This window comes from Frieseomelitta varia, unplaced genomic scaffold (genome assembly GCF_011392965.1).
Source record: "Frieseomelitta varia isolate USP_RPSP 00005682 unplaced genomic scaffold, Fvar_1.2 scaffold_672, whole genome shotgun sequence".
Classification (NCBI taxonomy): domain Eukaryota; kingdom Metazoa; phylum Arthropoda; class Insecta; order Hymenoptera; family Apidae; genus Frieseomelitta; species Frieseomelitta varia.
In genome coordinates this window covers 15,039-40,260 of record NW_025110448.1, presented here as the reverse complement: position 1 = coordinate 40,260, position 25,222 = coordinate 15,039, and the positions used below count along the sequence as shown (strand labels likewise).

The following is a 25,222-nucleotide window of genomic DNA, read 5'->3' as shown; positions in this document are numbered from 1 at the left end:
TATTAGCGAGTAAAGGGTCCCGCATCACGCCCCCTTTTTCCATTTTCATGAATTCCGAACTTCTTTTGGCGAGCTGAGAGGAGGCGCCACCAGTTCAATAAATATCGACACAAATAGCTAATGATCGTCGATCAAGTGCATCGCACATTTCGCGGGAAGTAAGGTGGCGCGTCTCGCGTGCCGGGTGTTGAGATTTTTCACAAGCGATACGAAACTGAGCCACTTACCACCTACTTTTACGTTGCCGTATCTATATCAGTGCACCTTTATTTATGCAAATAATCGGTGATAATCGTCGGGTAACTCGTGAGCAATGGTAGTTGCACGGTCGTCAAGAAAATCACCGTGTCCGCGCGGTTATCGGAAACGGAAGCAATAAGCTGCTGCGGTAAATTGTCGGTGTTGCGTTTTCTTTTTCGCTGGCACCGGTGTACGGTGCTTAAATCGAGTGCCTCTTCGTTGCAGTACCCTCGAGCCGATCTCGCGACTTTATCGCCGTTTATATTCGCGAAGACCACGCGAGAAATTACAGTACACTCGCCCCGGGATCGTGATAACTTTGCCGCGCATTTCCCGCTCGTTACACGCCGCCATAATGAACGCGCGCAGCTGCGATATCGGCGACCAACAATGGAACTAATGACGTTAATAAAACCGAGAAGTGTATTAATTAATGCTGTTAGCAGCTCCCTATGGATTTCGATGAATTAACCCATTAACCGAAACGCTCTTGGGACACGCTTGGCTGAACGTTAATACCGCACTCTACTTTCTACAAACTGCACAATGGCCTTCATTGGTTAACGCACCAGGTATGAGTGATGAGTTTCAAGTGACAAACGATGCCGCGTTCTTTGTTTCAATCCCTCCCTCCCCCCTTCCCGATAGTTTCCCCTTGCCCATCCAAGCGGAATGAAGTTGAAGCGAGAAATTAACGAACACAATCGCGAACGTTCAGAGTGAACGGGATACAAATCCCCGCGCGGTTAATTATTTTTGAATTTAGAAGCTTTTGTCGCGACAATAAATAAAGCTGCAAGGCGCACGCGCCGGTCGCCTACGACAATGTGACTGAACGTGTAATTTACGATACTGGTTATTCGCTTCAACAGTAACGAATCGTTATTGCTGAAACATCACGGGGGTTTCTCGTGCCACCGACGAGATGTAAGAGATGAAACGTCTCCCATAATTGTAAAGCGTAGAAGATATAACGTGGTAACGTAAATTAAAACATTAATCAACGACGCGCTTCGAATCGTGAATAGCGTGTAGAATGTGTTTTTATAAAGTAATGAATTATGTGTACAATCTACTTTATGTACAATTAGTTACGTATATTTATCAGAACTTGGATTTTGAAACATAAACTTCAACATCTCGATAATCTCGATAATCTCAACACTTCGATCGATCTCGATAAATCTCGTTCATGGGCGATGCATAAATACGTATGGACTTGCACTATAGTGCAAAATCGATAAATCCTAATTTCTCACGAAATTAACTCTCGAAGGAAAAGAATAACAAAAAGCAGGGAAAGAAATGAAGCTTTATACGCGCTAGTAACTGGTTCACGGACCATAATGAGTGACCAAACTGTATACAATAACTCGTCTTCTTTTTGAATTCATCGGTCTATCACTGGATAGAAATGACTAAGGAGTGATAAATTTATTATTTGTTTTGCCTGGATTATATTTCAATATACTTGAAACTGAGAAAATATTGCAAATATTTGGACCAAATATTCTCGACGTGCGTGGCACGTCATCAAGAGGTTAAAGACCGTTCAACGACCGGGAGCGGGAAATTTTAATTTGGTTAATGCTGGCGAGAACGAAAAAGAGGTTAGGAACACGGTATTGGAGAACAGACCGGTTATTGTCGGAATGGTCGTTGGAGAGCTTATAATTGAATTCTTTTGTGACGAGGGAACCAAGCTTGACGCGATTTAGTTCATTCATATGCGATGCCGATCGATTAACCTCCATTGAATCGCGCACACTTCCTAGATGGCGATAGTCATTAACTTCGGTAATTTATCGTTGCTCGCGGAAACAAACGTGAAACAACCGGCTCGATTCTGCTTCAGCCAGCGAAAAACCGGCAATACGAGGAAACATTCCTCGCTCTGTTACCCATAATGCGCGACCTCTGATTCTTTGGCCGGCTTGCATTCCACCAGAAATAGAATTCGTGCAACGCGCCTGAAAAGACACCTCCACCTTAGAATCTATCGAAATAAATTTTAAAAAAATTGTATTCGCAGTATTGTCGGTCCTTTCTATTTTTTAACTTGTGAAATTAATCAGCATAGCTTCCAAATGATTCAAATATAAAAAATAAAGGATCGAATAAAAAAGGGTGTTCCGTACATAATGATGAGCACTTTAGAGGCTGAAGTGGTCAGCCCCAGTTTTTAAATATTTTTAGACTCCAGTGCCAAGGCACTTGATTTATACTTTTTATATTTAAAATAATAAATTAGGCTTAATATCATTAAACGATAAATATGTTTTCGACTGTAGAATAATAAATGATTTATTTCAAAAGCCAATGCAATTATTTCGAGAATATATGATTTTGTGTGTCATTAGTAGACTGCGGATGTTTATACAAATTTAAATTTTCATGTATTTACATGCATTGTAAATCTCTAAATTTCCTGTAGATGCATAAAAATCCGTAGTTTAACCACTAGATAAAAGCCATGGTAATAATGCATTTTACAATGTTTATTTCAGTTTAAATTTTAAAAGGAATTTTAATAATTAAACGTATACAATTTTTATCAAATTTTCTATCTTCCGTTTCACGGATTAGTTAAACGATTTAGCAAATGAGCGATTCACGCGCTCCACAGAAGATTCGGGGAATTTTAATCGTTGATTCATGACAGAAAAGTTCAACGGCGTGGATTTTTTCGCGCCAGTAAATGTCGCTTGAAGTCAGTGTCGCGCGAAACAAATGCGCTCGGAATTCAAAGTGACTCGCAGAAGCTAGTTAAGTGCTTGTTACTATTTAGAATTCGTGGCACGTGGACGTGGATAGCTGATTTTCAATCAAAGTGCACGCAAGCGAATTTCGATCGCGTCTGACCGGAATACGAAGAATGCTAAGCCAATGGACGCGTGTTTGTAATATGTCGAAGGGTTGCGGAAGGGTCTACTTCCGGTTCTCTCTCAGAAGCATTCTCTTTCGCGCGTTACGTGACGAAACTCCAGAAAGGAGTAAAAGAAATCGAAGAAACAGAGTTTCACTGCAGGGAAGAAGATTCGTAGATAGAGCTTTTCTATTTTCTCTTCTTTCCGTGTTTTGGGAGGGATTGCGGGGTGGAAAGGTTGAAGAGACTAGAGCTTAATAAGCTGAGATGCTTCTCCTCTCGACTTGCTGAGAATAGCGTAAACTAGGTCTGCTTATTTGTCTGTTCATGGTAATTAGGGGAATATCCCGAATTGAAAAATTAGTTGATACGTTAAAAAAAAAAATTCAATCTCAAAGGATATTCAACAAAAGCACTGCAAGCACGAAACGCAAAGATGAATAAAATATTTCGTCTCTGTTTCATTTTTTTTTTTTTTAACTGTATTTTATTTTACCGTTGGAAACACGGATATCTAATACTTGTTACGATCATACATTTTACTCGAAAAACTGGAAAATCGTCGTTCCCAGTGAAATTAAATCAAGATACAACATCCACGAAATTTTGTTCCCTCGATCGCGAACGTAACGATATATAAACCACCCTTAGGAACGTCACAGTCGAATAATCTACCATGGACATCGTTCCCTGTACTCAGAGGGGAAACGTGTGACCATATTAGATGAACCTTCAATAACCTTTAGACCTTTGAACTCGTTCCACCCTTCCCTTGAGGTAAAAGTATCCCTTCTACCTTTCACGCCAACACCACGTGGATTCCGATTGCTGGCTTCTGTACCGAGGGTCTCGGCCACTCGCCCTCTACCTCCAGTCGGCCGATAGGATCTCCACCCCAACTCTTTGTCTCTTCTTCGATCCTGCCTAGCGAAAAGTGATCTAGACGTGTCTCTCGCAAGAGAGGCCGGCTTGCGGATCGCGCGCGTCTCTCCTACCAGCCGAACAGGGGGATGATTCGATCGGCACGCAGCCGTCGTGCGAACGAGCCACGAGGCGAACTACTCGGTACACGGGCCGACACTCGACTGGACCGCGGCGGTTTGAATTCGCGGGGCGGAGGTGGCAGAGAGAGGGTGAACCCGTGGAGAAAGGCAGAAACAGGCGAAACGGAAAGAGAGACGGATCGAAAGGGACGAAGGTGAGAGCGAAACGCCGGCCGCGTTACAAGAGGGAGGCACGCTAAACGCGGAAGAAGAGGAACGGAGAGAAGCGTAGAGGACGGGGGTGAAAGTTAACCGGGTGGAAGGGAGGGAAAGGAACGTTGGTGTAAGAGAGGAGGGTGAACTGAATCATGAGACGAAGAAGCTAGAACCGGTTACGAAGAAAGGTGAGAGAGAGAGAGGGAAAGGGGACAGAAATAGAGAAAGGACAGAGTGAATAGAGAGGGAGGATGCTGCGGATGCGGAGCAGAAACTCAGCCCGTCTCCGTCTGGCTTCGCCGCAGCGCGTCGCGGCGCATTTCATCCCCCTTTCGAGCCTCGGCCGACCCACCACCCCCGTCGCCGGGTCCCTTCGCCCCTCTCGCGCCACCACGAAACCCCCTACACTAACCCCCGGTTCCATGTCGCAATGTATCTGCAGTCGGAAGCAGAGACCCCGCTCTGCCTTCGAGACACCGCCGCGGAAAGCCGGCCCTCGTTTCTATCCTACGTTTCTCGCGCTCTGCGTTCGCCGGATCACCGGATCGTCTCCTCTCTTCATCCGTCACTCCTCTGTTTCCCACGTCTTTTGTCAGAAGAAAGAGAAAGAGAGAGAGAGAGAGACGAACACTCGCATCGAATCTCGGTCCAATGTCGAAGTTATTTCTTCGTTTCATCCCCCTTTGTGAAAAAGGACGAGAAACGCGAGAGGATAATTCCACCGAGGAGAAACGAGCCTGAATGGACGGAAGAGGTACTTCGGCGACGGTTTAAAGAGCGGTTTACCCTGTCGGCGCAAGGGGGTAGGTAATTGCTTCACGTTGAAGAAGGAGCTGTTGTGTGGAGAACGCTCGTTCAAGAGATTCGATGACGCGGTGATACTTGAGAGGAAGAAAATCGGTCACTTCGGTGTATCGATCGCTTTCCTCGCTAGATTGCTCTTCGAGTATCTCGTTGACGATCCCATCTCTTGTATACGTTCTTACGTAACGTCCAAGCGTCGCTTATCAACGCGAAATCAACGTCCGCCGTGGTAGAATATTGTCGGCAAAAACTATCGAATCAATACCGGCCTCTGGATAAAAGCGCAACCACCGTGCTTCCGTTCCGTTCTATCGTCGATCTTCAGCGATCTTATCTCTCACGAGTGTTATCAAGGGTCAAATACATATCGAGGTGAAACATCGTATCGGTGGCGAGGAGCAATCTTACAGCACTCAACTCGACAACTTGAAGAAGAGGGCCAGACAAATTCTTAATCGACGTCCGTCCTGGATCGTTGCCCTCTCCTCCCTCCTCATGTACAAGATCACTTCGATCGATCTCGAACTGCTCGTAGAAGCAACTAGACGAGCGTGTAAAAAATGCAAACTCGAGATTATCAACCGGCTTTATTTCGGAAGGGAAATATTCTGTAACGTGGGGACAACTAGGGAAAATCTACGAGACTCGATCCCTAGGAAATCGGCTCTGCGTTCTTTTTCAATCATCTCGCGGGAGTGCAGGGAGTGGTAATAGCGTTCGAAAAAAACAAAAAGAGCAACTCGAACGAATGCGAGGATGGAGTAAAAGCGAATTGCCGGCCTTTTCCGGTATTTATGAGCTCGCTTCATTGGATGGCTGACCCCCCTGAGGTCGAAGTCGCCGCGGGAAGACGAGATTTTTCCCTCGCGCGGCCATGCTCGGGCATAAATTATTGCCGTTCGTTAAATACGCTTCCCTCCACGTCGAGCGACCTTCTTCTTCTTCAAACCTGCATGCACCTCGGCCGGAATCTTTGTCCGTGGCGGTCGCTCTGACACCGTGACCAAATTTCCAAACCTGAGAGTATCTTGAAACTCGCATTGGAAAAACTGGCGGAAGCAAATTGGCGCATTCGAGCATCGACCTGCGCGTCACGTTAGATAAACGCTACTGTTTCGTCTGTTGTTGTTATTCCTCTGAACCGATGATTCGTCCTTTATATATTAAGTAGTATCTTTGGACTAACTTGCGTTGAATTACAAAATTTTAACTCTGTCTCTTTGTGAACGTAATGAATTCCAGAAATAAGTAATCTGTCTGTTCAATGACTCAAACTGAGAGTTAGAAACAGCGTTTATATAGAACGATTGCTTTTCGTTGTCATCACTATGTGTATTCTTTCGTATTATTTCATATATAACTTGTTATGTTACTTGCCCTCACTAGTACGCTTTTATATTCTTTTGAAAGGAGAGAATTTTCCAATACATAATTAACTCGTTTAATTAATTATCTACTATCAAATAGATAAATTGAATGTTATAAATTAAGAGATAGAGTTGAGATTCGAAAAGTAATTTGATGGTCGATAGGAATTCTGATGGAGATGTCAGATGTGATTTTCAATTTGGCTGGTTTGTTGGAGGATCAGGGAACTCTCTCTGGTTGGTTTGGCAGCGAGAACTGTTTCTCTGGGAAATGGTCCCGACGTTTCGCTGAAGGGTATCGCATTATAGATCCCAACACGTGCTGATTAGGATGATATCGACATAGCGCACACGAAACTCATTTGCTAATACGCTTCAGACCAATATCTCGACGTGCTCCAAATGCGTTTTATTAAACGTTGTGTTAACCGCTTCGGTGTGAACATCCATTAAAATTGATACTCAGCGAACGGTTGCACACACGTAATTAAATGTAAATCTGTTTGTGCTTTTCATTTTTGTATGGCAGTTCAGTGGATCAACTGCTAACCCTCGTGTAGTTTCGTAGTTTCTTTCAAATAATTACAGTATGACTTTTCGACATGGCTATAGTGATACACTATCATACAACATGTTTAAAAATTTGGAGTATGTTAACACATTGTTTGATCACAAGTTATTAGCTGGTCGTGTTTTCATTCACAAATGTTCAAAAATTGTCAATCTACAATATGTTAAGGTTTCAAAAAGAAAAAAAAAATATATATATATATATAACAGGTCCTTTTTAAATAAATATTTCATTCACAATATTATTTTTTATGGTATTGAAATTTTTACTAATTATGTTTGAAGATTAAAGTTATATTATTCTTGTCCCTTAGAAGAATTTACCGAAGAAATCTGTTTCGTCCAAAAGTGAATTTTTTGAACACAAGTGAATATAAGATTGTAGATCAACAGAATGCTAGATTGTCGTTGCGAATTTTTTTCGTATATGTTCGCCGTAATTGGATCAGTAGTATAATTTTTAATTCTTTAAAAAAATTTAAGCCTCAAAAATTCTCTTATACACGCTCGCAATGCTCTGTTGTAGAACTTAGTAACTTTAACAACTAAATACTAGTAACACGAGTTTAATCACACGAGAAAAGACGCCAAGAGAAAAAACGAAGGAAAAAATGAACTAAAGATCACAAAATTCTATTAAACGAAGAGTCTTTACGATCTCCAATCTCTGACAATCCTCCACGGACAATGAAAATCCCCTTAAGACGGATCATCGTGCTCTAATCTGGATCATAAAACCGAAGAACTCACGTAGAAAACAATACCATCTCGAATCCTCGTTCTCGCAGTCGCGAGATAACACACACAGACACACGATCGAAGAAACAGAAGCAATTCCAGAATCGCGTTAACGAATGGCGTCCAACACGTCGATCGAACGCAATAAAGCGAACACGTGGAAAGTGATAAATTTGATCCCGGACTGGCGGCTGCTAATTGCCAATAAATGACATGCATTCGATCAGATACCATAAACGATCGTGCACACGCTGATAAATAATTTATAACATTTATAAGCAACGCTGCGTCGCGAGAATACGAATAGGTGTGGCACGTGATGCAGAAAAAAGGCAAAAGAGAACATGCATGGAAAATTCGTGTAAAACTCGACTCTTTTTTTTTTTCTCTCTTTTTTTTTTTTTGTTGTTCTTTGCGTCCGTAGTCTCGATATTTAATCGCACGTTTACACATTTGTCTGGCAATGTCGTCATCGGTCGTCATTCAGCATGCACAATAATACGCGTTTGACCACGTGACGAGCACGTACCTGAAAACCAGCTGGTACATTCCACTTGAGACTTGATTAGCCTATCGAAACTAACACCGTAGATAATTACGTAGACAAGTGTCGTATTTAGCACGTGTTCGCCTTTTAATGTCGTACGTCGAGGCTCGTGTAGAAAACGTTTGACGAAACAGAAGATGGTGGGGGAGTGATTCAGGAGAATGGAAAAACACATGTACGTGTTTTTCTTATTTTTAGATATTTTTATTTTTATTTTTTTTTTATTTTTTCCTTCTCTCTCTCTCTCTCTCTCTCTCTCTCTCTCTCTCTCTGTCGGTCTTTGTAACGTAATTTGTATCACGCGTCAGATCGCTGATATTACGCGTGTCGTACGCACTCCGACCGGTATCGACTTTCCGTTCGTGCTTCGTAGACTGGAAACAGGGTGTGTATCGTAACAGGTGGATACCTCCCGTCTGGGATGGACTTGTAGTTTAAAAGTGGATTACGAAAATATTTGTTCGAAATGGATAGTGGCTCGGAATTTTTTTTTTTTTTTAGATATCTACCGTCTGTTGCGATACACTTATTACAATGTACAGTGTTCTTCGAAGAATATCTCGGTGATTTTCTCTGGTAAGCGGACAAAGGAGAAATGTTAGTTTGCACAGACACACCTACGATATTCAATGCAAATTTTTTTTTTTTTTTTTTTAGACACAGTATAATAATGAACACTTGATTCTGAAGAATGTCTATGTCTCAGTAAATAATCTCAGTTACGAACAAAGAGATCAATCTTCGCTTTTCGCAAACATTCTGGCGATAAATGGAATCACACTCCAAAAATACTTGAACATAGTTGTGACACGAAGAGTGAAAGTACGTACAACGTAGAATCAAGTTAGACGTTGAACTTTTGTAAATTTCGCTATATACGTAGATCATAACCAAAATTCGATGGTGCACTCTTTTATCCGCCCATCAAAGATTTTCTTCATCAAGCACTGTCAAATGAACTCTCGAGTAATTTATCAACATGATCAAACTATCGATCCTCCTCGAAACGATCTAGCGTTAAGCAAAGATCATAAATGTAACCTTGAATTGATCCCCCCTCCCATTCGATCGATTCTGACAAGACAATAAAAGCAAAAAAAAAAAAAAAGGAAAAGAAAGAAGAATAAGGAGACAAGAAGGAACACTACTAGAATAGATAATTAATTAGGAACAGTAGGAACGGATTTCATTCTTGAGCAAATCCTTAAACACCTAGGGGCGAGGCCGAACGTCCGGGACCACGCAGCCGGATGTCGGTTCGGTGATTAATCGACGCTGTAAATAGCATTTGCAGCAGAATTGATGCACGAGTTGATCGAGATTATACACGCGTTACTCGTATTTATGCAAGTATATCGTACTACTCGCCTTCGTCGCACGTGTGCGACGGTGTGTTGCTTTATTTATCGTAGGAAACGCGTTTTACAAGACATTCCCAGAAGCGGGAAGGCGTGATCGATCGATTGAACGAGAACGTTCACTTACGCCTTCGCGCAATTATCTTCCGAGTGACCATTACACAGACTCGACGAGACACGCGCTCCCCGTCGAAATGACGATGCATGGCGTACAAAAAATAAATTATTCGCAGCATACGTCCCGTATGCGTATATTTGATCCGCGCGGATCAAAGCAAAATAATAGTCTGTTCGTTGAGCTTGCTACTGCCTTTCTTTCAGTGATCTTGTGCAATCAGAGCAACGTGATTCACGATTAGACTGCGGACTGTTGTGTATTTTTTTTTTTTTTTTTTTTTTTTTTTTTTTTTTTTTTTTATATAAAATAGTACTTTGCAGAGAAACGAAGAGAATTGATTTTTTTACGTTTAGATTTATACGTTGAAGAATATATATACTATGAAGTTTGAATGTATTTTCATGAAAAACCGCAGTTTAATGATATCACCACCTGAATCATTTTTATGACAAGATGTCTCTCAGGTAAGAGTTTAGGTTCGTGCGTTGAAGCGAGAACGAAGTTTAGAAAAAAAATTCGAAGGTCGTAGCGAGATTAACTTATTGGGGATTGTAACGTTACGAATACTTCGACCTCTTTAAATTTCCGACAAACTGCGAAATCTCGAAAAAGAGATCGTAAAAAAAGGATCGAGTGGACCTCCTTTCTTTCTATAGTCTCAGTATTAAAAAGAACAAAATTTCGTAGAACTGATCGTTCTCTTTTTCATCGACGACTTGCTTACATTCTATTATAAAATCATCCCGCGTGAATTAACACAAGAGAGATCGACGATAAAACGATCTCACTACGTTGGAAAAAAAGTCGCCACGCGAAAACACAAGACACGTAACAGCGAACACTCATCTTCCGATTGAAAAACTCCGATTGAAGAACTCGCGAGTCCGAATGTTTATGCAATTTTCTATTTTTGCAGACGTGACACCGAAGAAATGAAATCTCTCGTAAATAAACAGGCAGCCGATTTCTATGCAACTTTATACATATACTTTCGTAAATATAGAAATGAAGTCTAAGCAGAAATCATTCTGCTTACTCTCGACGTTTTATACAATTTTGTACATTTCGTGTGTTTCCTGCATTTCTGCATCTTTCAACTTCTTCCAAACCGTACGTATTTTGAACATTTTGCTTGATATTTTACACACTATACGTGTTATTTCGTAAATTTTTGGAACTTTAAATTTACCCAAAAATATATTCCATTTTGAATATCTCATGCATTATATGCATTATATTATCTCATACATTTATGTATCATTAGATAATACTTGTATACCAATTGTTCTATAAATATTTGGAACCTTAAATCTCTCGTGAAGAAAATGCACAAATATTCGTAGACTAGGCACGAAAAGGCACGTCGGTGATAAAAATATTGTGATATGCGAGTTCACGACAGGTTCACGCGTCGCTTGGAATGCAAAGCTCGACCTTAGAACCGTTCAGATCCGCTTACTCATAAAACTTGTATAGAATTCGATCGGTTGCGTGGCGATCGAGAGAATCTCGATCTCTGGTACGCTTTTTATACTCTGGACGGTATTCTTGTCACTGGAATCGTCTGTCACAGCGTTCCCCAACCTCCTACACGTCGCGGATAAATAAATGTTTGTTTCCCCTCAGGCTTAGACGTGTTATTCAAATATACAAAGTATCCCAGAAGCGATGGACTGAATAATACATCATCTTACTCAGCTCGTAGATTTTGTTATTTAGAATAATTGTATCTTGTTCAAGTTCACTTTCCTCTAGATCTTGTCTGTATCAGACGGAACAACTTTGAATAACTCTCTGCACGAATGATTTCTCAAATAATTTCCAACCCTGTTGTGCAAATTTTAGGCAATCTTATGCCAAGCTATTTGAACGAGCTTGAAAAAACAATTATGAATGTAGAATCATGCAGAATATTTGAAGAGTAAGCTACAAAACAAATTTCTAATCTCGTAATCAGTTTTTCGCACGTGCAAACGAATTTATTATTCACAATGAATATCCGGAATCATTTTGTTCCGAGTAGAAATGATGTCTAAGCCTTTTCCTCAATCAAGCTTTTTCTCAATCGTTCGCTTGCGTGTCCCCGGATCACAGGTCAAGAGACAGTCTATTGCACTCGCCTGGAACTGCAGATAGACCGTTGGGTCTTTTTTTTTTCTTTCTTTTTTTTTTTTTAATCGCGAAGATCGAGTTCGAAGCGAATGGAAGCGACGAGGAAACGAGCTCCTTTCGCCACATTCACGCTATAGAGTCCCGGTGTCATCGCCGGATTAATCGTCGATTTTCGAACAGTCGTGTTATAAATTACTGACGCGTTAGTATGTACAACACACGGACGACGCTACACGCACTTCTGTCTTCCACGGCTAGGACGGATCGTCGCTGCACTTGTCGCTGCTCCTCCTCGTCTCCCACACGTTGATCCTCTTCAAGGGATAACAGATCACAGCCGAGAGGAAGATCAGGCTACCGGACAGGTAGAACGAGGCGTCGTAGCTTCCGGTCGCGTCCATGAAGGCGCCTAAGACAGGAGAAACCAAACGATACCCCGAGTTAAAAAAAAAAAAAAATTTCCTTCGCGTGTAACTCTTTCATAAGAAACAACGACCGTTCTTGTTAGACTGTCGTCGATTTTTTATAGAGATTTCTAATTAATTTTTTCGACGTACGTTTATTGAACGCGAACAGGGTCTGTTAGATTGTTAGATGAAATATTTTAAGCGTATTTGTACTGCATCGCCTCGTTCATGGCACAAACACGCTTAAAATATTTAATTACGCGGCGGAGCTTATCTATATACCAAAATTGATGTTTCGTAAAGCTATCTCGCGAAGTTTATTTGCCAGGATCGACCAGATGGTTGATTCCATCGTCGATTGGTTGACGGTGATTCTTATAAATTCGTTCATACGTTAAATAACAATAATATCGAACGTTCGTTTAGTAATATTAAATAATAATAATAAAATATTCAATAATAATAATAATAATATCGAACGTTCGTGATCGTTATATCCAGCGTTATATCGTTTCGATACGCTGTCACGTAGCACGTTTCTTCTGCCGAACCTGCGGGAATCGATATTTTCTAATCACCTGCGAGAGGCGCGCCTATGGCAGCTGCCACGCCTTGAAACAGAAGAAGCAATCCGAAAGCGTTGGTCAGTTTCTCCAGCCCCAGGAGATCCACCACCAGGATTGATCGCAACGAGGCGAAGACAGCTGCAACGAGAGAAATTTTTTACATTTGATAACGCGGAGAGGTGTCGAGAAGTTAACCGGACCGATGTCGGTATCACTCAGACCAAAAATGACCAAGAATCGAAAATTTCGATTACTGAACAAATTAAACAACGAATTCGTTTTCGAATTCGTCGAATTTTATATACTTTTACATACTAACGAGTGAACGACAAGTATCAAATGTGTCCAAGGGGTTAACTTACATATACTGAGCCCAAAACCGGCAGCGTAAAAGAACTGGTAGCCCTTGGTGAGCGACAGCCCGGAGAAAATGGTCAAAAGGCCACCGGTGCTGATGAACACGTTGTTGATGACCAACGCGTTAACTCCTGGCAAACTGCTGGCAAGTCCACAGACGACACGACCAATGGTGTTGCCGATACCGATCACAGAGACGAGAAACATGGCAGTGGAGGCCTCGATGCCTGCCAATTGGGCTCGATCTGCAGAACAGAGTGCCGTTACTTCTGGTTTTACTGCTTCCCTTTTCTTCAATTGGCACGTGCTCGATTTCGAAAATAGGACACAACTCGTCTGACACCATCGAACTTATGTCCTTGGGTTCTTCTTTCTCTCTTTTTTTTTTTTTTTTTTTTTCTTTTGTAACCTTTTCTTTTGTAATGTTTTTGAAATACCGCGGAGCCTCCTTTACGCGAATCTCTTAGGATAGAACAGAATGTTTGATAGTGTAGATGATCTTCTAATTAAAGTAAAAATAACAGTTTTGAAAATATAGCACTCGAGCATCGGTCCATTAATGGGCCAGAGTTAATATTTCAAATTTAGCAGATTTATATCGTTAATTTCTAATACAATAATCTTGATTATTAATCAAATGAAACAGTAATATCATTAATTTTTAATATCTATTGCGAGAGAAAGTTCCAAGTATTCGTTTGAAATCTCTGTTTTCTGCTTCTACTGTAATCTCAGAAAATTGTTGGAAATTCAAATGCTTCAGTGATTGTTCGATTGTCGATCGGTCGAAAATAGAGAGGCTTCTACATCACACTCGCGAGAGACGCGTAAGAAATATTTTTGTCGGACGTCTCAAAATGTAAGAATGATTCGATGAAACGTGATACGATACCTGGAACGTACATGAAGGGTGTGTAGAAGCCCATCATCGTGAGTCCGCCAGATATGGCCAGGATCAGGAAGGACGGACTCTTCAGGAGACTTAGGTCGAGCATTGTCGTCAAGATGCGACGCACGCTCTCTGGACAGATGTAACAGCTTCCGCTCTCCTCTTCGGCAACATCCGTCGCGGTGGGTAAACGCGTGACAGACATGTGATAACCAACGGACGATTGCTGGGCAAATTGCGATTGAAAGAAAATCACTGTGGATCATTTAAAATACATACGAGTACGTATACAGTTTGGAATATATTGGACATTTCCAAACTTGGATAGTTCCAAATGTGTCTGAGAATCGAACTTTCAAATTGGACTCGAAGTTTGCGTTGAAAAATTTCATTTGATTTTGTCGCTCTCTTGAACGTAGTATATACGTTCTTGCTGATTGTGGTCGAAGTCTCGGTACAAGTGCTATACGTTTGTTTCGAAAAATAAAATAGAAATTCGTATAACAAAAAAAAAAAAAAAAAATCTGCCGATGCAAAGACAATTGTACATTCGTTTGAATCAAGTTTCAATCAGATAAATTTTTACTGGTTCGATCCTTAGCTTGTTCGAACTGAAATCTAATATAATACAATGACAATAAAAATTGAACATGCTACGTCAATAACAGTATTAAATATATATCGATAAATAAATACCACAGTGACTTTTATATTAACAATAAGTTTTTTAAGACTTCTGAGCAAAAGTATATCGAAACAATTGAGCTTCTTGCGAAATATTTGTTATCAACTTTCGGGCGTTGCGCTTTTTTTTTTTTTTTTTTTTTTTTTTTTTTTTCTTTTTACCTGCGACTTATAATGCGGCAGTCTGTTCAGAGAGCCGCCATAAAAGATATCGTCTCTGTAGAACGGCCTCTGTGGATCCTTGCTGAATGGATTCCGCCTGTTGCCCACCTTCAACGATTTTTGGCTACAGTCCGAGTCCGCGCGCAATCGTCTACCGCTGATCGTGTGCCTGCGAATCTGCCAACAGTTCCCTCTACTTACTTAACCAGGATGTATGTGCGGTACGTACATACGCGCTGTTATTGCGGCTAAATGAATCCTGCTGGCACAGGAATCGCCATAAACGGTGCACCGTGTCCGCAAAATACACGTATTTCTACAAACGTTCTGGCATAACCAGTTGTTGATCCTCTTATGATTTACATCTTCATCCACGGACGAATGAAATTCGTTCTTTCCGGTCTTTCAGAATCAATTAAAATTTGCTAAATTTGTTCCTCGTATACTTATATATGTATTATATATTTTATATAATATTAATTTTATATAATTAATTTTATTATTAATTTTATATAATATTAAAAAATGTATAATAATATTAATAATATTAAATTATATATTAAAAAAATATATAATATTAAATTAATTTTATTATTAATTTTCTATATTTTTAATATTTATATATTAAATACGTATGTTTTTTTAAAAATATCCGATCGATCAACCAAGCTGTCTGATCTCTTTAAAAATTCGAATAACAAAGGATAAATGTTTCACCTCTGTATAACGATAAATAATTATTCATCTTGTCCGATCATTTACTCGATCCAAGACAAACGACAACCATTTGGCTTTTCAAGAATGCAGAGTAAAAAGGTTTCACATCCCTTTCTTATTTCCTACTTCTCAACATTCTCGTACAATTTTTGTACGTACAATAATTTAACTTTGCATAACGACAATTTGTAATTATTTATTTACTTGATTCGAGACAAACATAAAAAATAGTAGCCATTTTTTTTTTTTTTTTTTTTTTCTTTAATTAGAATAACGAAGGATGAACGTTCTACATCCTTTTCTACAGATCATAAAACATTCTTTGTTTCTCGAAATTCTCGTGCAGCTGTTGCTCAATTACAGCGACAAATAACTATTTATCTACTCGGCTCGAGACAGGAAAAAACAACAACGTAAAACAGTAGCCTTCTGACCTCTTTAACAATTAGGATAATATAGGATAAGTGTCTTACACTCACCGTGGGCACTTTGCCATTCAGTCTCTCCACATCTCCACCGAGGAGATTGTTCTCCTCCTCGACGATCTTCTCCTCCATGTTCATGTCCAACTCGGGGTAAATCGGGACGGACAGCCGCTTCTCCGAGCTGCTCAACTTCCTTTCCAGTGTTCGCAGCTCCACGTGAGCCTTGTGAAGGGAATGCAACGATTTCGAGACGCTGCAAGAGAAGGTTTTCTCAAATCAACGTCCACCGGACGAAGTCTAATCCCTTTTCTTTTTGTTCCTCCTCGCAGCTGAACGCCTCTCGCGTACATACATATATCCTCACGAGTTTACCGACATACGTACGACACGGTTTGCGGTTTTTAGTCTCGGCTTCAACCAGCCGAGAGGTCGAGAAAACTTATTAAAAACTACCCTCCCCTCGCGTCTGTCGTGCAGCACGTCTTCGCGTCTTGAATAAGAGAGCTGTAATCTCTGGAAACGAAATCTCCTTAACGTGGTTACCGATTTCTATTTCTCGGGTCGTTTACTTCGAATCTCTGGCAATTCTGCCCTTGAATAGCGTGCATGGCGAGGCAAGCAAAGCGAGCTTTTAACCCGCTTGCGCCGGCAACTGGTTGCGCGGACCATAACGAGTGACCGAACCGTATACGATAATTCGTCGCTTTCCTTTTCTTTCGAGCTCGTCGTTATGATATCGCTAGATAGAAATTATTAAGCAGTAATAAACTCGTCATTTGTTTTGCCTGGGTTACATTTAAATATTAATACTTAAAATTGAGAAAATGTTGCAACTTGGGACGAAGAATTGTCGACGTGCGTGGCACATCATTCCAGCGCAAGAGGTTAAATGACGACGTATTACGAAATAATTTTACGTTGAATAATTAAATTTTCGACTGTTTTGCCAATTGCAACAGAATCGTGAGTTTTTAATATTTTAATATTTCGTTTATTCTTGGCACTACTTGTTTTCAATATCAAAAATACCACGCAACCACGATTGTTGACTCTAAAATCTTCAAAATTGTAGAACAGCGTCAGAATTAGCCGATTTTTCATTTAACGTACACGGGAAAATGTAAAGCAGAAAATATAAATTATTACTTTACTATGTTGGGTTTGCTTCCAAACAGTTCAGCAGCCGTTGGGTAATCGGTATTGTTATTAGTCCCGAAGAAGCCGCTTCTTTCTGGCTGCACGCAGTGCAACGACGCTGTGGACACATCTCTTGCCATCAGGCTGCTCTTCACTTCCAAGCCGGCGTTTTCCTGGGTAGATTTCACCTTAATCCGCGTTGGTTTCAATGGACGGAACATGGCGCCGAAAATGGTGCAATTCAAAAGCATCCCTGCACGACATTTCATTTATTAAATCGTTTTCCCATTTAACATCAAGCGAAACAGAAACTTTCGATTAGCCTTCGATTATGAAAATTTCATTCAATCAGCAAAATATCACTGAGAACACATATGTATAATACTTGATTTTGGTCGTCCAAAAATATTAATGTAAATAAACAAATGCAAATACTTGTTAACGGGACAACGTATCAAAATACTTTACATATGAATCGCTATAATTTGAAAGATAATTAAAACGAGTAGATCCATACGCTCGAAATGAAATTGAATCATTTTGAATTAAAACATAGAGGAGACGTCTCGAAGCGAGTATAAAATTTGGTGGGGAATTCTAATCTCTGAAATAAATTCGCTCGTTGAATCTTTCTCCGCGATTTCAGAAACTTTCTGCCGTTTTCGTGGAATCGGAAAACGGTGTTTCAGTTTTTTCAGCCAGAGAAAATAAGGAAACGTTCGAGCGAGTGTTAAAATTTCATTGAAAACAAACGGATAGTCGTTGGTTGTTTGACCAAGCAATCTGTGTGGAAGTACGATCCTAAAGTTTCCACTGTTTGTTCGGGAGGAGTGCCTCGAATGTGGAAAACAATGGAACGTTTCTCGCCACGTTTCTCAAACACTTGAATGCGTGCGATACTACCGGCCACTATCTTATTGACAGATTGAAAATCACCGAATCAATACAGTCGTTGTCGAAGAGTTTAATAAGAACGGAGCAAAAGTATTCGATGGAAAATAAAAATCAAAGTAAGAATGTTTGATAAAAGTGAGAACAAAAAAGAAAAAGGAGAATTCGATTCATCGAGCAGTAATTTATCGCGTCGTTACAAATATTCCGAAAATTCTTGGAATTTCAAACAAATTACAGAATCTAGCTCTTATTAAAGAATAATAAAATTCTTATTAAAGAAAATTAAAGAATAATAATAATATAAATTATAAATAAATACATTGAATGAAATATTATTTCATCCAAGTTTTAATAATCGTAATGCACATCTGCAAAAACATAGACGTTGATAAAGAGACTAACAGTAACATAAATTATAAATAAATGAATTGAATAAAATATCATATCATTCAGATTTTGATAACCGTAATTTGTACATTTGTAAAAACATAGACATTATTTTTAATAAAAAGAATAACAGTCGTATAAATTATAAATGAATGAATTGAATAAAACGTCATATTATTCAGATTTTAATCATCGTAATACACATCTGCAAAAACATAGACGTTAATGAAGAGACTAACAGTAACATAAATTATAAATAAATGAATTGAATAAAATATCATATTATTCAGATTTTAATATAATTTTAATATAATTTGTATAAAACGTAAATACGTTATATAATAATAATATGTTGTAAAATAAATAAAAATATATAATAAAAATAAAAATCTGTCAAAGACGTTGCAACATATACGTAACATATACAAAACATATACGTTATATATTAATAATACGTCATAAAATACATAAAAATATATAAAAAAAAGTAAAAATCTGTCAAAGACCGATTAGCTCGCGGTATCAGTGACGGACGTAACAATTTTAACGTTAGTTACCTGCTTGGAAGAGCAATGCACCCCTCCAACCGAATTGCTTGACCAATATATCTGAGATCGGCGCGAGCAAGAAAGCGCCGATCCCGGATCCACAGACGGCGATCCCGGTGGCCAGTGCTCGCCATCTTTCAAAATAAAATCCGGTAGTTATCACAGCCGGCACGTAAATCAGGCCTGCTCCGATACCTCCTGACAATGCAAGACACAAAAGCTACGTGAAACGAGAGAAGAGATTAGAAAACCGGGATAATTGCTATTTTTCTTTTTCTTTTTTTTTGGGTGGGGGGAGAAGTTCCTCTCATTGATGGGGTGATTTGGGATAATCATTGACGAGGATCGGGGCGATTGTTACCTAAGACTCGTTCTACTTAGAACACGCGGCGAGAGTTTCAAATTTAATTCTAATTTTATTTATTTGCGCGAGATACGCGAATACAAAAGATTACAGAGAATGGAATTAAAAGTGGAAAAGAAGAGAGAGTTGATTTTTTCGTGCCTTTGCGTACCGCAGCAACTCCAATGCATATCGTTTTTTTCTTTATGCAGTTGAGTAACTGTTACGAAATCTTCTCGTTAGGAGATTTAAATAACTAAATGCTAAATACTAAATTAACTTACAATCAGTTACTGACGAATAATAATTCAATGGCGCAAGCACACTATTATCAAAAGATGCGGAGGAAAAATATCCAAAGATCTATCAACGAGATCTGGAAGAAAAAGTCGGGAAAAAATGTCGGGAGAAATCTAAAATCTAGAAAAGAAAGTGCACGAAGCTCATAGCTCATAGATCGAAATAAAAAATTTCATTGATTTTTAATGTTTCGATAAAACAAAGCATATCAATGTCAGTCAACGTCAGTTCATCGTTTCGTCGTACGAAAGTGATTTTAACAAAATCACCAATTGCAATGACAATTTGAACATCGAAATCGCCTGTCTCCTCTTGCTCTATTTTCTGAAAAGTAAATCGAGTTCGATCAACAACTTTGAAATATGGAAGTAGACGTCGTTGTCGCGTTTCTCGCGCGCGACAGAAAGGAAACTTCTCCATGAAACTAGCGGGTACAGGGTGGACGCGCGTGAAAAGAGCGTAGCTAAATCTTTATGTACAGCTCTGGAAAGGTGTTGCCAAGAACAAAGATGCATCGAAGAGTACGCAAATGCCTGGGGCGGGGGAGGATCGTGCAAATCTGTCCTTAACAACGTCCAAAGCTTCCAAGAGCCGCGGGAATATTTAAACACCCTCTCAGACGCTCCACCCTGTATATAGGGCAAGAACTTACCGAGCACGCCGTAAGAGATGTAGAGGAACTCGATGGAGGTGCTGAAGTACGAGAGAATGAACGCGCTGCAACTTATCACGCTTCCGAGGATCGCGACCAGCCGGAAGCCGTACCTATTGGCCAACGCCGACACGAATGGACCTGCAAGCACCATGGGACACATTTTCATTCAGATTTCTTTTTTTCTTTTAATACTTAGAACCACCGACGATTAGGGAGGCATAAAGTGTTCATCATTGAAATCAAAAGAATAGAGAAACTTTGTAATACAAAATGGACCTGTACAGACTTCTATTTGTTGTATATTTTACGAAAAATTATTTAAATCCTTAAAAATACAATGTTTCACATCCATAAAGTATCTAACAAAAATTATAAATTTCTATTTGTTCGAGTTTGCATGTATCTTTGTAGAATATTAATTTTATTTGTTCGCATGTATTTATTTAAGTTTGATATATTAAGGGGAGAGTTCAGTTTTCAAGGCCAAAGGCGAAGAAGAATAAAGTGTTCAGCGTCCGTGAACGTTTGAACTTGCAAACGTAGAAGCATCTTTGAAAAATGCAGAAACTAAAAGTTCAAAAGCTAAATTCAAGGTCTAAGAAGCTAAAATCGTCGGCAATTTTTCATCCTCAGATGAAAAAAAACCAGATGGTGCGAGAATATCATTATATTAAAGTTTTAATTAAAGTATTATTATATTTGGTAATATTAATACTTTAATTAAATATTAAAGTATTATTATATTTAGTAATGTTAATACTTTGATTAAATATTAAAGTATTATTATATTTAGTAATGTTAATACTTTAATTAAATATTAAAGTATTAATATTACTAATTAAATATTGAAGTATTATTATATTTAGTAATGTTAATACTTTGATTAAATATTAAAGTATTATTATATTTAGTAATGTTAATACTTTAATTAAATATTAAAGTATTAATATTACTAATTAAATATTGAAGTATTATTATATTTAGTAATGTTAATACTTTGATTAAATATTAAAGTATTATTATATTTAGTAATGTTAATACTTTAATTAAATATTAAAGTATTATTAGTTACATTAGAAATATAAAATGATGAAAGAGAAGAAAGATTTTAAAATATGAGGAAAATATTTTTAAAAAAGTGAGGAAGATAAAACATTCCAGAGATGAATCATTCAACGTTTGGATACAAGCCATTTGTCACTGACCAGCCATGAGATAAAATCCAGACTGCAACGAACCAACTAGCGCCACCCTCGCCTTGGACACCGCGAAAGCCTCGGATATATCGTTGAGAAAGACGCCAAAGCTGAAGATAATGCCGTCCACGAATAGGTTGCACATGAAGGAGGCTGCGACGATTACCCAACCCCATCCACCATCTGGCGGCACCACCATCTCCACCTCGATGTTCTGTCAAACAGTCAAATTCAGACAAATTTCCCGTGAAAGTGTACATATATACTTTGGACACATACAGAAAAAAAAAAGGGACAATGCAAATTAATGCAAAAATTATCAGTTTATTAACGATGGATATTACCAAAATTCAAAACAAACATATCTGGGTCGCATTGGAAGCTCTTATTGTGTAATAAAATGAAGGAGAGTGATTTTACATGTCTCAAAGATCAAACTTTTGTAAATTACACACACAACCTGGTATTAATAACACCCTAATTTGCATTAATAAAAGCAACATATCGTCGTATAAAAGATTAGAAACGTATTATTCTGAATTGCATCAATAAAAATGACACATCCCAGTGTGTACATACAGAATGTTACGTTCGGTGTATTTTTAACTATTTGATATCTCGATATACTTTCGCCTCGAGAGTTTCGCCAAAGTTGAACCAACAATCGTAGGGGCAAGAAAGAAATTCCAAAATTAAAAGAAGAGAAGTGGAAATTCTGGAGGACCAAGGCTGAAAGAACGAAAGAACAACGTTCGAAACTGGCCGAATTGGCGACTTTCGCTGAATCGAAAAACCCTGAACGCGTTATCAAACCAACCGCTTCGACGGCTCCATGTACGAATTATTGCGGCGAGTATTTTTAGTCGCGTGCAACGATATCGGCGACGATTGTTGCTAATCTCTCTTCGTGGAACATCGGCCCGTAAGTTTCGCAAGTCTCACCGCTTGGTTCGCGGAGGATCTCGTTGGAGCGTCGATTTCGTAAGCATTGCCCGAGGCTCGGTTTCTTGGTCGCGAGTTTTCGATTTTGCAATAAAGAAACTTTTACTCGTGAGACTCGGATAAATCTGCGACATTCGAGTCTGATACACGAGTCATCGTTGAGAATTTTCTAGCCGACGAAATTCATTTCGTTCCAAAAATTCAACGTCGATCAACGTGACAGTCGAACTCGGAATAGTAGTTTGCCTTTCGATGCTCGTACAATACTTAACGATTTTTGTTACGACGAAGCACCGATAAATTCATCGATCGTTAATAGTCCGTCGCTCAAAAAAATTGATCCTCGGAATACTATATACTACGAAAACTATAGACCACGAAAGTACAGTGTACTACTGTTATATACTAAAATTATAATTATAATATATTATATACTAATTATATATAACATAAGTTATATATTATAATTATAATATAATAAATTATAATTATATATAATATGACTTAATAATATACAAATTAGTGTATAGCTTTATATTATATACTAATTTACATATAATATATTATATTATAATATAATCTAACTTAATATATTATATATAATATAATATATATAATTGTATACTAAAAATTATAATTATAAAATTATATATAAAATACTAAATATTAAAATATTAAATAATAAAATTAATAATAAAATACTACTTAAAATTAGTAATTCTCGGAGTAGTCTTGCAAAAGAATTATCAAAGTTGCCGAAACGACCAATTTACAATTTTTTTTTCAGAGTAGTCACGCAGCGCAATATTATCGATCGATCCCCTTCCCCCCCGTTTCATTTGCACGACCGCCAAATGATGGATCCTACGCGATGGAGGAGATGTAATTCTAATTCACTTCTCGAGTCTCTCACCTCGTTGTTGTTATCCAGAATGTCTTCCAGTTCCTCGTTCCTGTAACCGCCCCCATTCTGCTGCGGCGCTTTGACGACTTGCTCGTCCACTTTGCTCCCCAACGACGCCATCGTCGTCCACGGTTCGCTGAAACAGGACACGCGGCTTGCGAACATCATTGCAAATACCTTGACGGATCGTAAAAGCAAGGGAGGGAGAAAAAGTCAGAAAAAGGGAGGAGTTACGGTGTTTGCAATTTGTTTATAGGCGAACGTCGTTTGTACCGAGTGTTTCATGTTTCGTGGCGTAGAATGTGTCGCGAACAGTGGCCGATATCAGGAAGAAAATGACGTTCCGATAAACGGCCCGGCCAGTAGGCCAGAATCTCGAAGAAAACAGCGCTGTTTTAATCCATGGTGGAGGGGTGAGGTGGACATCGCGCGCCTCTGTCCTTCGTCGTTTTTTTTTTTCATCGAGCGTATGGTTTGTGAAACCGTTCGAGTTCGACGCGATTAGGATTCGTATGAGGTAGGTCGAGGGCGATGCGACTCACGATAAACTCGTTCATCGTAGTTTCGAATGTGTACGAAAAAAAAGTACGCGAATACAGTCCGCCTTTATACAATCTCGTAAGTGTGGAGGGATGTTGTTAATCCTGTTTCTTCGTTATTAGCTACTAATTGTGGTTAAACTCACAAATGTAGCCACGAATTTCCAAAGTGAACGATGCACAAGTATTCGAGAGAACACTCAACAAATGGCACAAACGTAACGACCGTAACGATTAAACGATCCTATTAACCGAAGATTTAGGATAACGAAAGACAGTCTGTCCTCTTCGTCAAGCTTTACGAAGAATAAAGTATCCACTTACCACTAAGTCACAAAATTAACCACGGATTTTCAACGGTAGACGATGCAGAAGCACATCCGAGAGAACATATAATAACTCGTTTTTACGTTATTCTAGGCAGAAACTGATCGATCTAGAGATCGATCGTTCGTTTTCAAATGGAAGATGATCTCTCGTCGATGGACCGTCCGTTACGATCGTTCGACAATTTGGTCGGTGGAGAACGAGCTGTTGCTCTAATAAGCGACATTATATCTCGTGTTCTGTAAATCAGCGATAAGATACGACCTCTACGTTGAGTCAGTTTCACGTCGTTTGCATGTCAAACGCTGGTGTGAACACTGTGTCTCGTTCTGTTTGCCATTTGTCTCTACGAAACTCCCACAAATCTTTCAAAGCGTGTGTGATATCGTTGATGAAAGAAGAATAAAGAAGGGCGGCAGAGGGGAGGGGAGGAGAAACCCTCGAACTTTCGAACGAATAATATTTTCCTTGGAATTACGTTTGTATCTCGTTCTACTGATTTTTCCCCATTTACCCATCGCGTGCAGTTATCTTGTGCACTGCCTAAGCACACAAATATCGAGTCATCGTGCCCCGCATTCTGTAGATATATGTACATGCAAGTAATCGAGTTTGTGAAAGGGCCATGTATCGGAATGTACAAAGTAACTCGCGATAGAAATTGGAATGTTAGTCTTTCTAATGTTTCGTTGTGTTCGAGTCATCGATTACGTGGGAATGTCGAGACGAAGTTCTAGGGGGACATTTTTAGATATTTGTTTAAATTAATATTCCTCTGAACGTGATGCGAAAAATTGAAATTTAGATGGAAATTCTTACTGATCATTAGAGCAAATGATATATAATATTGTGACATTACTATGTTTCAATTGTTAATTACGTGGAATATCGAGACGAAGTTCTAGGGGGACATTTTTAGATATT

General features: G+C 39.0%; 1 protein-coding gene across 3 annotated transcripts in view; it reads right to left on the bottom strand.

Annotated features, from left to right (window-relative positions):
- Nucleotides 1-10,203: 10,203 nt before the first annotated feature.
- Nucleotides 10,204-25,222, bottom strand: part of LOC122535112 — a 28,758-nt gene continuing 13,739 nt past the window's right edge. For 2 of the 3 annotated variants that reach the window (XM_043666336.1, XM_043666337.1), the window contains exons 2-12: nucleotides 23,442-23,568; nucleotides 21,596-21,800; nucleotides 20,388-20,528; nucleotides 19,102-19,290; nucleotides 17,273-17,516; nucleotides 16,181-16,379; nucleotides 14,985-15,161; nucleotides 14,142-14,364; nucleotides 13,255-13,494; nucleotides 12,905-13,030; nucleotides 10,204-12,328 (exon numbers count right to left, since the gene is read on the bottom strand). In XM_043666336.1, the coding sequence (XP_043522271.1) occupies nucleotides 12,174-12,328; nucleotides 12,905-13,030; nucleotides 13,255-13,494; nucleotides 14,142-14,364; nucleotides 14,985-15,161; nucleotides 16,181-16,379; nucleotides 17,273-17,516; nucleotides 19,102-19,290; nucleotides 20,388-20,528; nucleotides 21,596-21,800; nucleotides 23,442-23,568 (2,026 nt within the window). In that variant the 3' untranslated portion in view covers nucleotides 10,204-12,173. Of the gene's footprint in view, nucleotides 12,329-12,904; nucleotides 13,031-13,254; nucleotides 13,495-14,141; nucleotides 14,365-14,984; nucleotides 15,162-16,180; nucleotides 16,380-17,272; nucleotides 17,517-19,101; nucleotides 19,291-20,387; nucleotides 20,529-21,595; nucleotides 21,801-23,441; nucleotides 23,569-24,295; nucleotides 24,533-25,222 lie in introns of those variants that run through there. The other variant, XM_043666338.1, reaches the window with a different exon arrangement.